The sequence below is a fragment of the Electrona antarctica genome (genome assembly GCF_951216825.1).
Source record: "Electrona antarctica genome assembly, contig: scaffold_92, whole genome shotgun sequence".
Classification (NCBI taxonomy): Eukaryota; Metazoa; Chordata; class Actinopteri; order Myctophiformes; family Myctophidae; genus Electrona; species Electrona antarctica.
In genome coordinates, this window is record NW_027638697.1 from 500,191 (window position 1) to 514,542 (window position 14,352).

General features: G+C 47.9%; 1 protein-coding gene across 1 annotated transcript in view; it reads left to right on the forward strand.

The window, feature by feature from the left end:
* The window catches only part of LOC306917831 (intersectin-2-like), a gene marked incomplete at its 3' end in the record, with an annotated part of 141,771 nt that overhangs the window by 95,165 nt on the left and 32,254 nt on the right, over positions 1–14,352 (forward strand). Inside the window, exons 31-35 of the mRNA XM_079530735.1 lie at positions 7,404–7,510; positions 8,574–8,757; positions 9,091–9,189; positions 11,337–11,504; positions 12,783–12,992. Coding sequence (XP_079386861.1) covers positions 7,404–7,510; positions 8,574–8,757; positions 9,091–9,189; positions 11,337–11,504; positions 12,783–12,992 — 768 coding nt within the window. The remainder of the gene's footprint in view (positions 1–7,403; positions 7,511–8,573; positions 8,758–9,090; positions 9,190–11,336; positions 11,505–12,782; positions 12,993–14,352) is intronic.

Sequence of the window (14,352 nt, forward strand, 5' to 3'; positions counted from 1 at the left end):
GCACACTCTCCCATTAGGAGCACACTCTCCCATTAGGAGCACACTCTCCCATTAGGAGCACACTCTCCTATTAGGAGCACACTCTCCTATTAGGAGCACACTCTCCCATTAGGAGCACACTCTCCTATTAGGAGCACACTCTCCCATTAGGAGCACACTCTCCTATTAGGGAGCACACTCTCCCATTAGGAGCACACTCTCCCATTAGGAGCACACTCTCCTATTAGGAGCACACTCTCCTATTAGGGAGCACACTCTCCTATTAGGAGCACACTCTCCCATTAGGAGCACACTCTCCTATTAGGAGCACACTCTCCTATTAGGAGCACACTCTCCTATTAGGAGCACACTCTCCTATTAGGAGCACACTCTCCTATTAGGAGCACACTCTCCTATTAGGGAGCACACTCTCCTATTAGGGAGCACACTCTCCTATTAGGGAGCACACTCTCCTATTAGGAGCACACTCTCCTATTAGGAGCACACTCTCCTATTAGGAGCACACTCTCCTATTAGGAGCACACTCTCCTATTAGGAGCACACTCTCCTATTAGGAGCACACTCTCCTATTAGGAGCACACTCTCCCATTAGGAGCACACTCTCCCATTAGGAGCACACTCTCCCATTAGGAGCACACTCTCCTATTAGGGAGCACACTCTCCTATTAGGGAGCACACTCTCCTATTAGGGAGCACACTCTCCTATTAGGAGCACACTCTCCTATTAGGAGCACACTCTCCTATTAGGGAGCACACTCTCCTATTAGGAGCACACTCTCCTATTAGGGAGCACACTCTCCTATTAGGAGCACACTCTCCTATTAGGAGCACACTCTCCTATTAGGGAGCACACTCTCCTATTAGGAGCACACTCTCCTATTAGGAGCACACTCTCCCATTAGGGAGCACACTCTCCTATTAGGAGCACACTCTCCCATTAGGGAGCACACTCTCCTATTAGGAGCACACTCTCCTATTAGGAGCACACTCTCCCATTAGGGAGCACACTCTCCTATTAGGAGCACACTCTCCTATTAGGAGCACACTCTCCTATTAGGAGCACACTCTCCCATTAGGGAGCACACTCTCCTATTAGGAGCACACTCTCCTATTAGGAGCACACTCTCCTATTAGGAGCACACTCTCCCATTAGGGAGCACACTCTCCTATTAGGAGCACACTCTCCCATTAGGAGCACACTCTCCTATTAGGAGCACACTCTCCCATTAGGAGCACACTCTCCCATTAGGAGCACACTCTCCCATTAGGAGCACACTCTCCTATTAGGAGCACACTCTCCCATTAGGAGCACACTCTCCTATTAGGAGCACACTCTCCCATTAGGAGCACACTCTCCTATTAGGAGCACACTCTCCTATTAGGAGCACACTCTCCCATTAGGGAGCACACTCTCCTATTAGGAGCACACTCTCCTATTAGGAGCACACTCTCCTATTAGGAGCACACTCTCCCATTAGGGAGCACACTCTCCCATTAGGAGCACACTCTCCTATTAGGAGCACACTCTCCCATTAGGAGCACACTCTCCTATTAGGAGCACACTCTCCCATTAGGAGCACACTCTCCTATTAGGAGCACACTCTCCCATTAGGAGCACACTCTCCTATTAGGAGCACACTCTCCCATTAGGAGCACACTCTCCTATTAGGAGCACACTCTCCCATTAGGAGCACACTCTCCTATTAGGGAGCACACTCTCCCATTAGGAGCACACTCTCCCATTAGGAGCACACTCTCCTATTAGGAGCACACTCTCCCATTAGGAGCACACTCTCCTATTAGGAGCACACTCTCCCATTAGGAGCACACTCTCCTATTAGGGAGCACACTCTCCCATTAGGAGCACACTCTCCCATTAGGAGCACACTCTCCCATTAGGAGCACACTCTCCTATTAGGAGCACACTCTCCTATTAGGAGCACACTCTCCCATTAGGAGCACACTCTCCTATTAGGAGCACACTCTCCCATTAGGAGCACACTCTCCTATTAGGGAGCACACTCTCCCATTAGGAGCACACTCTCCCATTAGGAGCACACTCTCCCATTAGGAGCACACTCTCCCATTAGGAGCACACTCTCCCATTAGGAGCACACTCTCCTATTAGGAGCACACTCTCCTATTAGGAGCACACTCTCCCATTAGGAGCACACTCTCCTATTAGGAGCACACTCTCCCATTAGGAGCACACTCTCCTATTAGGGAGCACACTCTCCCATTAGGAGCACACTCTCCCATTAGGAGCACACTCTCCTATTAGGAGCACACTCTCCTATTAGGGAGCACACTCTCCTATTAGGAGCACACTCTCCCATTAGGAGCACACTCTCCTATTAGGAGCACACTCTCCTATTAGGAGCACACTCTCCTATTAGGAGCACACTCTCCTATTAGGAGCACACTCTCCTATTAGGAGCACACTCTCCTATTAGGGAGCACACTCTCCTATTAGGGAGCACACTCTCCTATTAGGGAGCACACTCTCCTATTAGGAGCACACTCTCCTATTAGGAGCACACTCTCCTATTAGGAGCACACTCTCCTATTAGGAGCACACTCTCCTATTAGGAGCACACTCTCCTATTAGGAGCACACTCTCCTATTAGGAGCACACTCTCCCATTAGGAGCACACTCTCCCATTAGGAGCACACTCTCCCATTAGGAGCACACTCTCCTATTAGGGAGCACACTCTCCTATTAGGGAGCACACTCTCCTATTAGGGAGCACACTCTCCTATTAGGAGCACACTCTCCTATTAGGAGCACACTCTCCTATTAGGAGCACACTCTCCTATTAGGGAGCACACTCTCCTATTAGGGAGCACACTCTCCTATTAGGGAGCACACTCTCCTATTAGGAGCACACTCTCCTATTAGGGAGCACACTCTCCTATTAGGAGCACACTCTCCTATTAGGAGCACACTCTCCTATTAGGAGCACACTCTCCTATTAGGAGCACACTCTCCTATTAGGAGCACACTCTCCCATTAGGAGCACACTCTCCTATTAGGGAGCACACTCTCCTATTAGGAGCACACTCTCCTATTAGGAGCACACTCTCCTATTAGGAGCACACTCTCCCATTAGGAGCACACTCTCCTATTAGGAGCACACTCTCCTATTAGGGAGCACACTCTCCTATTAGGAGCACACTCTCCTATTAGGAGCACACTCTCCTATTAGGAGCACACTCTCCTATTAGGAGCACACTCTCCTATTAGGAGCACACTCTCCCATTAGGAGCACACTCTCCTATTAGGAGCACACTCTCCTATTAGGAGCACACTCTCCTATTAGGGAGCACACTCTCCTATTAGGAGCACACTCTCCTATTAGGAGCACACTCTCCTATTAGGAGCACACTCTCCTATTAGGGAGCACACTCTCCTATTAGGAGCACACTCTCCTATTAGGAGCACACTCTCCTATTAGGAGCACACTCTCCTATTAGTTTGCATTGCACAGTGCGCTCAGTGCACTCAGTGCGCTATTTCTGAACGCGCCCTATAACTATAATCTACCTGATCTTGAGGCCTACAAAATCAAACAAAAAATAATCTTATCAACTAGTACCAACAAGGTCGACTAGTTGAATAGTCGACTAGTTGCTTAATGCCCTAGCGTATGGCCCTATGGCTGCCATGGTTGTTGCGTTTGTACTTTGTCTCTGAGAGTGCTGCTGGCTTCCACCATGTCTCTGAGAGTGCTGTGGCTTCCACCATGTCTCTGAGAGTGCTGTGGCTTCCACCATGTCTCTGAGAGTGCTGCTGGCTTCACCATGTCTCTGAGAGTGCTGCTGGCTTCACCATGTCTCTGAGAGTTCTGCTGGTCTTTGTCTCTGAGAGTGCTGCTGGCTTCCATCATGTCTCTGAGAGTGCTGCTGGCTTCCACCATGTCTCTGAGAGTGCTGCTGGCTTCCACCATGTCTCTGAGAGTGCTGTGGCTTCCACCATGTCTCTGAGAGTGCTGCTGGCTTCACCATGTCTCTGAGAGTGCTGTGGCTTCCACCATGTCTCTGAGAGTGCTGCTGGCTTCACCATGTCTCTGAGAGTGCTGCTGGCTTCCACCATGTCTCTGAGAGTGCTGCTGGCTTCCACCATGTCTCTGAGAGTGCTGCTGGCTTCCACCATGTCTCTGAGAGTGCTGCTGGCTTCACCATGTCTCTGAGAGTGCTGTGGCTTCCACCATGTCTCTGAGAGTGCTGCTGGCTTCCACCATGTCTCTGAGAGTGCTGCTGGCTTCACCATGTCTCTGAGAGTGCTGTGGCTTCCACCATGTCTCTGAGAGTGCTGCTGGCTTCACCATGTCTCTGAGAGTGCTGCTGGCTTCACCATGTCTCTGAGAGTGCTGCTGGCTTCACCATGTCTCTGAGAGTGCTGCTGGCTTCACCATGTCTCTGAGAGTGCTGCTGGCTTCCACCATGTCTCTGAGAGTGCTGCTGGCTTCCACCATGTCTCTGAGAGTGCTGCTGGCTTCACCATGTCTCTGAGAGTGCTGCTGGCTTCACCATGTCTCTGAGAGTGCTGCTGGCTTCCACCATGTCTCTGAGAGTGCTGCTGGCTTCCATCATGTCTCTGAGAGTGCTGCTGGCTTCATCATGTCTCTGAGAGTGCTGCTGGCTTCCACCATGTCTCTGAGAGTTCTGCTGGTCTTTGTCTCTGAGAGTGCTGCTGGCTTCCACCATGTCTCTGAGAGTGCTGCTGGCTTCCACCATGTCTCTGAGAGTGCTGCTGGCTTCCACCATGTCTCTGAGAGTGCTGCTGGCTTCCACCATCTGCAGACCACGGCTATGTTTCCATCAGAGTTTGGAAGCGCTCGTTTTCAGTAACGCAACGTCCTGCTGCCTCCTGCGTTATGTGCTAATTCAAAACAGGTGGTACGCAGCTGGGCTGTTGAGTGATATCTAACGAGCACTTCCAAACTCCAGCACTTAGAAAAAGAATCACCTGCAAGGACACAAAGTAGCTCATAACAACATGTCTACAGTGGATTTTTATGAAATAATTCAAGCTTTCCGTACAGCTGCAATGTTGGTGAGTTTGACGTTGTTTAATACAATCAGATAGGACTTTTCTGTTTGGATGAATGGGCTTAGCCTGGCTAATAAGCCAGACTCAAATCACACTGTCGTGTGGTATTTGAGTCTGGAGATGCTGTGTATGGATCTTGTTTCCCGGGGGGTGGGTTCAAACATTTTATCTTTGACGCAATTGGTTAGAGCTACTGTCAGTCAAAGGTCTCAAGCATTGAACGTCACTGTACCAAAGCCCGCCCATATTGCATACCGTGTCCCGATTGGCCACACCAGTTCTCTGGTGTAGGAAATGGGCGTACAATTGAGCCTCTCCAGACCGTAATCCGCCGGCAGGCAATTTATTTTTTGCCAACGGCTGATTCGGTCTGGCTTATTAGCCAGGCTAGAATGGGCTGCCAATGGGAAGTTGCACCTTGGTAGCACCTTGACCTTACCTTAATATGTTAAGTTAATATGAAAAGATGGCTGCGGTCTGCATATGGTAGCGCCGTATACTGTATGCTCAGGCTCAGGTGAACACTCATGTTCACCCTGAGGTTACCTATCTCAAACCCTCACCCTAAACCTAACCTCCCACGGGGCAGCACACCTAAACCTAACCTTAACCCATGTCTAACCAATGACTAGTCTAAACTAAGTATGCACCCCACTGCACTCGCCTCTATACCGCCCCCTTGTGGGTTAAATACAAGAAAGCAAGCATGTATATATAAACTGCAGGTTGCCTATAATGACTGCATGCGGATATTACTGAAAAAACCAAGGTGGAGCAGTGCGAGTGAGTTATTCTGTAGTGTGGGAGTATACACTCTTCATGCCTTACTGAGAAACTTTTATGTATGTGTCGGCTCAATGAGTCTCAAAACTGTAACTGTAATTATGCTGCTGTGTAACCCCAGCTTCAGTAGCACCAGGTATCCATCTGCTGTCTAACCCCAGCTTCAGTAGCACCAGGTATCCATCTGCTGTCTAACCCCAGCTTCAGTAGCACCAGGTATCCATCTGCTGTCTAACCCCAGCTTCAGTAGCACCAGGTACCGGTCTGCTGTGTAACCCCAGCTTCAGTAGCACCAGGTATCGATCTGCTGTGTAACCCCAGCTTCAGTAGCACCAGGTACCGGTCTGCTGTGTAACCCCAGCTTCAGTAGCACCAGGTATCCATCTGCTGTCTAACCCCAGCTTCAGTAGCACCAGGTATCGATCTGCTGTCTAACCCCAGCTTCAGTAGCACCAGGTACCGGTCTGCTGTGTAACCCCAGCTTCAGTAGCACCAGGTATCGATCTGCTGTCTAACCCCAGCTTCAGTAGCACCAGGTACCGGTCTGCTGTGTAACCCCAGCTTCAGTAGCACCAGGTATCGATCTGCTGTCTAACCCCAGCTTCAGTAGCACCAGGTATCGATCTACTGTCTAACCCCAGCTTCAGTAGCACCAGGTACCGGTCTGCTGTGTAACCCCAGCTTCAGTAGCACCAGGTACCGGTCTGCTGTGTAACCCCAGCTTCAGTAGCACCAGGTACCGGTCTGCTGTGTAACCCCAGCTTCAGTAGCACCAGGTACCGGTCTGCTGTGTAACCCCAGCTTCAGTAGCACCAGGTACCGGTCTGCTGTGTTAGCCTGGATAATAAGCCAGACCGAATCAGCCGTTGGCAAAAATAAATGGCCTGCCGGCGGATTACGGTCTGGAGAGGCTCAATTGTACGCCCATTTCCTACACCAGAGAACTGGTGTGGCCAATCGGGACACGGTATGCAATATGGGCGGGCTTTGGTACAGTGACGTTCAATGCTTGAGACCATTGACTGACAGTAGCTCTGACCAATTGCGTCAAAGAGAAAATGTTTGAACCCGCCCCCCGGGAAACAAGATCCATACACAGCATCTCCAGACTCAAATATCACACGACAGTGTGATTTGAGTCTGGCTTATTAGCCAGGCTACTGCTGTGTAACCCCAGCTTCCGTAGCACCAGGTATCGATCGGTCTGCTTTCTGGAAGCACTGGTATGAAAGTTTATTGTAAAATGTATGTTTTTATGGGATAGGGGTGTTTCTTCTCTGTATCTAGTGTTTTATGTTGTCTGTTTTTTATTGGACCGTGAGTCTGAACAAATACATTTGATTGAATGAAATGGAACTCCGAAACAACATCATCTGATAGTTATTTAGCCTAGAAAGTATCTTCAAGTCGCTTTGTGTTAGAGGGAGAACCTCTCACTAGTTTAATTTAAATACACGTGTGACTGTGTGTGTGTGTGTATGTGTGCGTGCGTGGTTGCGTGCGCGCATGCGTGCGTGCGTGGTTGCGCGCTTGCGTGGTTGCGTGTGTGTGTGCGTGCGTGCGTCAGGTGTTCCACAGGCCCATGGTGGAGTCCGGTCATCTCTCCGAGGAGGAGATGAGCTCCATCTTCGTCAACTGGAGGGATCTGATCATGTGCAACACCAGGCTGCTACAGTATGTCCTGTCCGACCCCTGACCCCATGTCTGCCCCCTGTCTGACCCGTGACCCCTGGCTGACCCCTGTTGGAGGGATCTGATCATGATGATAATAATAAAGCTTTATTTATAGCACATTTTAAGAACAGGTCACAAAGTGCTTAACAGAAAAACATAGCATGGATGAAAACGACATAGAATACAATAGAAGACATTTGTCGATAGAACACAACAGAAGATAAATCTTGCTTAAATCTTAAATCTTGCTTAAATCTTGCTTAAATCTTAAATCTTGCTTAAACTCTTGTGTGGCAGTGCGCTACACGTGCTAGCATGACGCTAACACTCTCGTGTGGCAGGGCGCTGCTAGCATGACGCTAACACTCTCGTGTGGCAGGGCGCTGCTAGCATGACGCTAACACTCTCGTGTGGCAGGGCGCTGCTAGCATGACGCTAACACTCTCGTGTGGCAGGGTGCTGCTAGCATGACGCTAACACTCTCGTGTGGCAGGGCGCTGCTAGCATGACGCTAACACTCGTGTGGCAGGGCGCTGCTAGCATGACGCTAACACTCTTGTGTGGCAGGGCGCTGCTAGCATGACGCTAACACTCTCGTGTGGCAGGGCGCTGCTAGCATGACGCTAACACTCTCGTGTGGCAGGGCGCTGCTAGCATGACGCTAACACTCTTGTGTGGCAGGGCACTGCTAGCATGACGCTAACTCTCCTGTGTGGCAGGGCACTGCTAGCATGACGCTAACTCTCCTGTGTGGTAGGGCGCTGCGCGTGCTAGCATGACGCTAACTCTCCTGTGTGGTAGGGCGCTGCGCGTGCTAGCATGACGCTAACTCTCCTGTGTGGTAGGGCGCTGCGCGTGCTAGCATGACGCTAACTCTCCTGTGTGGTAGGGCGCTGCGCGTGCTAGCATGACGCTAACTCCTGTGTGGCAGGGCGCTGCGCGTGCTAGCATGACGCTAACTCTCCTGTGTGGTAGGGCGCTGCGCGTGCTAGCATGACGCTAACTCTCCTATGTGGTAGGGCGCTGCGCATGCTAGCATGACGCTAACTCTCCTGTGTGGCAGGGCACTGCGCGCGCGCCAGAAGACGTGTGGCGAGAACGAGCCGGTGCAGCTGATCGGCGACCTGCTGACGGCGGAGCTGGCGCACATGCAGCCCTACGTCCGCTTCTGCTCCTGCCAGCTCAACGGCGCCGCCCTGCTGCAGAGCAAGACGCACTGCACGCCCGACTTCAAGGACTTCCTCAAGGTATAGTGCTTGCAGGGGCTCATGGGAAATGGAGTTCTGTTATTGTAGACCTCTGGCGCGGGCAAAGTGTTTTACATTTGACCTGTTTGCTTGTTTATTGTGACCATTAGTAATTAGTTAATTTAAATGTGTATCTGTCAAAATGTTATGCGTGTATATTTCTATTTATTTGTTTACCTATAAAGGTAGATGTTCTCACAACTCTCTCTCTCTCTCCTCTCTCTCTCTCTCTCCTCTCTCTCTCTCTCTCTCTCTCTCTCGCCCCTCCTCTCTCTCTCTCTCTCTCTCCCCCCCCCCCTCTCTCTCTCTCTCTCGCCCCTCGCTAACGAGCAGCAGTTGGCCACTAATCACCTCTGTAAAGGAATGCCACTGTCCAGCTTCCTGCTCAAGCCCATGCAGAGAATCACTCGCTACCCCCTGCTGATCAAGAAGGTGAGTTACACCCAGAGGATCACTCGCTACCCCCTGCTGGTCAAGAAGGTGAGTTACACCCAGAGGATCACTCGCTACCCCCTGCTGATCAACAAGGTGAGTTAGGCCTCACTCAGAACTTTACTGCATTGCTGTATGCTTGTTGGATGAATGTTGTGTAGTGTCATGGCCGCCCCAATGCATTTCCAATGGAAGTCACATGGTTTGTAGTCCCCCTCATACAACACAAATGTTGTGTCAAACCATGTGACTCCCATTGGAAATGCATTGGGACGGCCATGACACTACACAACATTCATCCAACAAGCATACAGCAATGCAGTAAAGGTCTGAGTGAGGCCTTACACCCAGAGGATCACTCGCTACCCCCTGCTGGTCAACTAGGTGAGTTACACCCAGCCGGCCGTCTCCTGGACCATGTGGTTCCAAAACGTCTTCATGTCAAGCAGGTGGAAAAAAGTACTCAATTGTTTTACTTCAGTAAAAGTACCGATACTGCAATTTAGAACCATTTGTGACTAAATTTGACTGAGGGACTGCCATTGGATCTTTTTTGAATTTTCGTTTTCACATCATATAAAAGCAGGGAATCATAGCTTCAAATATAGATATTGGTTGTTCAGTTTGACCCATCAGTTTTGAAGATACGGCTTATAGAGTAATGTCTTGCAGAAAACAACAAGTTGAGAAAACAGGCTTGAAAGGTTCACTTCTGTGGTCTCTAACATTACACCTAGCTACATGTTTAAGCATTTATTTCATATTTACATGTCTTCTGTGGACTCTAACATTACACCTAGCCACATCTTTAAGCATTTATTTCATATTTACATGTCTTCTGTGGTCTCTAACATTACACCTATAGCTACATGTTTAAGCATTTATTTCATATTTACATGTCTTCTGTGGACTCTAACATTACACCTAGCTACATGTTTAAGCATTTATTTCATATTTACATGTCGATTTCAGCTCTGACACTTATTTCAGACATGAGTTTTTCTCCTCTGGTGAAAAGCTGGAATTTCCGCGATGGCAGTCTCTCAGTCAAATCTGGTCACACTTCGTTACAAGTAAAAGTACGGAATTGAAAATGTACTTGAGTAAAAGTACAAAAGTGTCGGCATCAAAATGTACTTAAAGTACTAAAAGTACTTCATAGTCATAGTAGCAGTATTCATATTGGAGAATGTGCCACTTCACAAGTTCAAAATGTGTACAAAATCTATTGAAAATAGCAGATCTACAAGCTCACAATGCGTCGCTTTGTTACGCATTGTGAGCTTGTAGATCGGCTATATTTGTATTTTTTGTATTATTATTTATTATTATTTAGATGGCAGACTCTTCACATACTGTATTTCACATGTCATGTAGACAGTATGTAGTCATAGCACATCATAGTACATATGTATAGCACATCATAGTACATATGTATAGCACATCATAGTACATATGTATAGCACATCATAGTACATATGTATAGCACATCATAGTACATATGTATAGCACATCATAGTACATATGTATAGCACATCATAGTACATATGTATAGCACATCATAGTACATATGTATAGCACATCATAGTACATATGTATAGCACATCATAGTACATATGTATAGCATAGTATAGTATATATGTATAGTATATATGTATAGTTAATATGTATAGCGTCATTATATAGATATGTTCTAGTTACGTTCTTAGCTTACGCATGTTTCTTGATAAATGCATTTTATATATGTGATGTATTCCCATACTTTTGTTCTTGCCTAAATGTAAGTCGCTCTGCGTCTGCTAAATGTCTAAATTGTAAATTGTAATACTAGAGCATGTCTGAAATAAGTGTCAGAGCTGAAATTGACATAAATATGAAATAAATGCTTAAACATGTAGCTAGGTGTAATGTTAGAGTCCACAGAAGACATGTAAATATGAAATAAATGCTTAAACATGTAGCTAGGTGTAATGTTAGAGTCCACAGAAGACATGTAAATATGAAATAAATGCTCAAACATGTAGCTAGGTGTAATGTTAGAGTCCACAGAAGACATGTAAATATGAAATAAATGCTTAAACATGTAGCTAGGTGTAATGTTAGAGTCCACAGAAGACATGTAAATATGAAATATTTACATGTCTCAGATCCTGGAGCACACCCCTGAGGGCCACGCGGACCGGGGGCCCCTGAAGGAGGCCCTGGAGCGAGCGGAGGATCTCTGCTCCGTGGTCAACGAGGGCGTTCGAGAGAGAGAGAACTCCGAGCGCCTGGAGTGGATCCAGACCCACGTGCACTGTGAGGGGGTCATAGAGGTACGCGCACGCACACACGCCACGCATACACGCACACACGCACGTACACACGTACGCACACACGCACGTACACACGCCACGCACGCCATGCACGCACACACACACGCACGTACACACGTACGCACGCACGTACACACGTACGCACACAGACGCACACTTTTGCCTATTTTTAATATACGATAAATGCTCCAAAAAGTGTTCATATTTTGAACGAGAGGCGGATGAGGAGCAGAGACGAAGCGCTTAGTATATCCATCAGATCAGAACCACGGAGAGCACCTTAGTATATCCATCAGATCAGAACCACGGAGAGCACCTTAGTATATCCATCAGATCAAAACCACGGAGAGCACCTTAGTATATCCATCAGATCAGAACCACGGAGAGCACCTTAGTATATCCATCAGATCAGAACCACGGAGAGCACCTTAGTATATCCATCAGATCAGAACCACGGAGAGCGCCCTGGATTAGGAGATACGAGGCATTCTTTCTGCCGCGCTAACAGGCTAGTGAACGAGACGCTAATATGAAGGCAGAGCGAAGCGTATACGGTGGCCTCACTCAAAAATACAAAAAAAGGAAAAAGAATTCCGAATATTCTTCTTCTCTCGCCTGATAGCATTGAGGATGCGCTAGGACGTGTCCACACGTCCGTTGCGACCCCTCGGTTCGATTCCCTAGGACGTGTCCACACGTCCGTTGCGACCCCTCGGTTCGATTCCCTAGGACGTGTCCACACGTCCGTTGCGACCCCTCAGTTCGATTCCCTAGGACGTGTCCACACGTCCGTTGCGACCCCTCGGTTCGATTCCCTAGGACGTGTCCACACGTCCGTTGTGACCCCTCGGTTCGATTCCCTAGGACGTGTCCACACATCCGTTGCGACCCCTCGGTTCGATTCCCTAGGACGTGTCCACACGTCCGTTGCGACCCCTCGGTTCGATTCCCTAGGACGTGTACACACGTCCTACGGACTGTAGCCTATGTGTTAATGTAAGTCGCTCTGGATTAAGAGTGTCTGCTAAATGCCTAAATAGTAAATTGTTGCGCCCACGAAAATAGCCGATCTACAAAGCTCTCAACGCGTCGCAGCGCGACGCGTTGAGAGCTTTGTAGATCTGCTATTTCCGCTAATGTTGTCCAAAAAGTGCCCCCTCTTCGTACGGGATTTCAGCCCCCTCCCCCTCTAACACTCTCTGCCCGTCCCTGTGTCTGTCACGCACACACACACACGCACACACACACACACACACACACGCACACACACACACACAGCACCTGGTGTTCAACTCCCTCACCAACCTCCTGGGCCCCCGGAAGCTGCTGCACAGCGGACGGCTGCACGCGGCCAAGCGGAGCGGCAAGGAGCTGACGGCCTTCCTGTTCAGCGACTTCCTGCTGCTGACGCACGGCCAGGCCACGCCCTTCTGTCCCGATAGGCTGCTCGGCGCCAAGACCGGCCAATCGCTGAAGATGTACAAGACCGTGAGTAGATGGATGGATCTTAGAGTATATATTAATAGAGACGGCACCCGGAGGAAACCCTGAGGCCAAATGGACATAGTGGCCAAATTTGGTATTTCAGTTTTGCCCCAAACACATGAACGCACTGGTCCGTTGACTATCATTGCGCACGTTCATGATGACACGTGAACGCTGTTTCATACGTGAACGCACGTGAACGCACGTGAACGCGTGTAATACTTTATGGTGTCGTCCACTCACTGTTAACAGTTTTAGTATTGAGTTGTACTCATAGTACGACTCAGAGTTGTACCCCATAGCTGGGGGGTACAAATATGTACGTTCTTCGTAAAAAAAAAAGATTTAAGAGCGTCTCATAAATGCCTACATTTTAAAGAGGGAGTGCCACATTTTTTGTATTTTTCCAGTTTTTTTAGTCTATGAGGTGACAGTACTTCATTAGACACCCTGGAGTCGTTTTTATGTGCAATGGTGTATTAACTTTGTATTTAGGGTTTCTTCCTGGAGGCTGAACCCTTGACAGTCAAACGGGCCAATGAAATAAACAGTAATATAGTTACATCACACTATCAGCCCCTCCCCTAACCCCTCCCCCTGTATCATACAACTACAGCTGTGGGTGTGGCTTCAGTTCAGGTGGATCACCACCCATCACCACCCACCAGGCAAACCAGGTATACTTAATGAACTGGTGGGCGTGTCCACATAAAAACAACATTTTAACACCTCCTTATAGAACAATAAGACCTGATGATCATGTTTTAACACCTCCTTATAGAACAATAAGACCTGATGATCATGTTTTAACACCTCCTTATAGAACAATAAGACCTGATGATCATGTTTTAACACCTCCTTATAGAACAATAAGACCTGATGATCATGTTTTAACACCTCCTTATAGAACAATAAGACCTGATGATCATGTTTTAACACCTCCTTATAGAACAATAAGACCTGATGATCATGTTTTAACACCTCCTTATAGAACAATAAGACCTGATGATCATGTTTTAACACCTCCTTATAGAACAATAAGACCTGATGATCATGTTTTAACACCTCCTTATAGAACAATAAGACCTGATGATCATGTTTTAACACCTCCTTATAGAACAATAAGACCTGATGATCATGTTTTAACACCTCCTTATAGAACAATAAGACCTGATGATCCTGTTTTAACACCTCCTTATAGAACAATAAGACCTGATGATCCTGTTTTAACACCTCCTTATAGAACAATAAGACCTGATGATCATGTTTTAACACCTCCTTATAGAACAATAAGACCTGATGATCCTGTTTTAACACCTCCTTATAGAACAATAAGACCTGATGATCATGTTTTAACACCTCC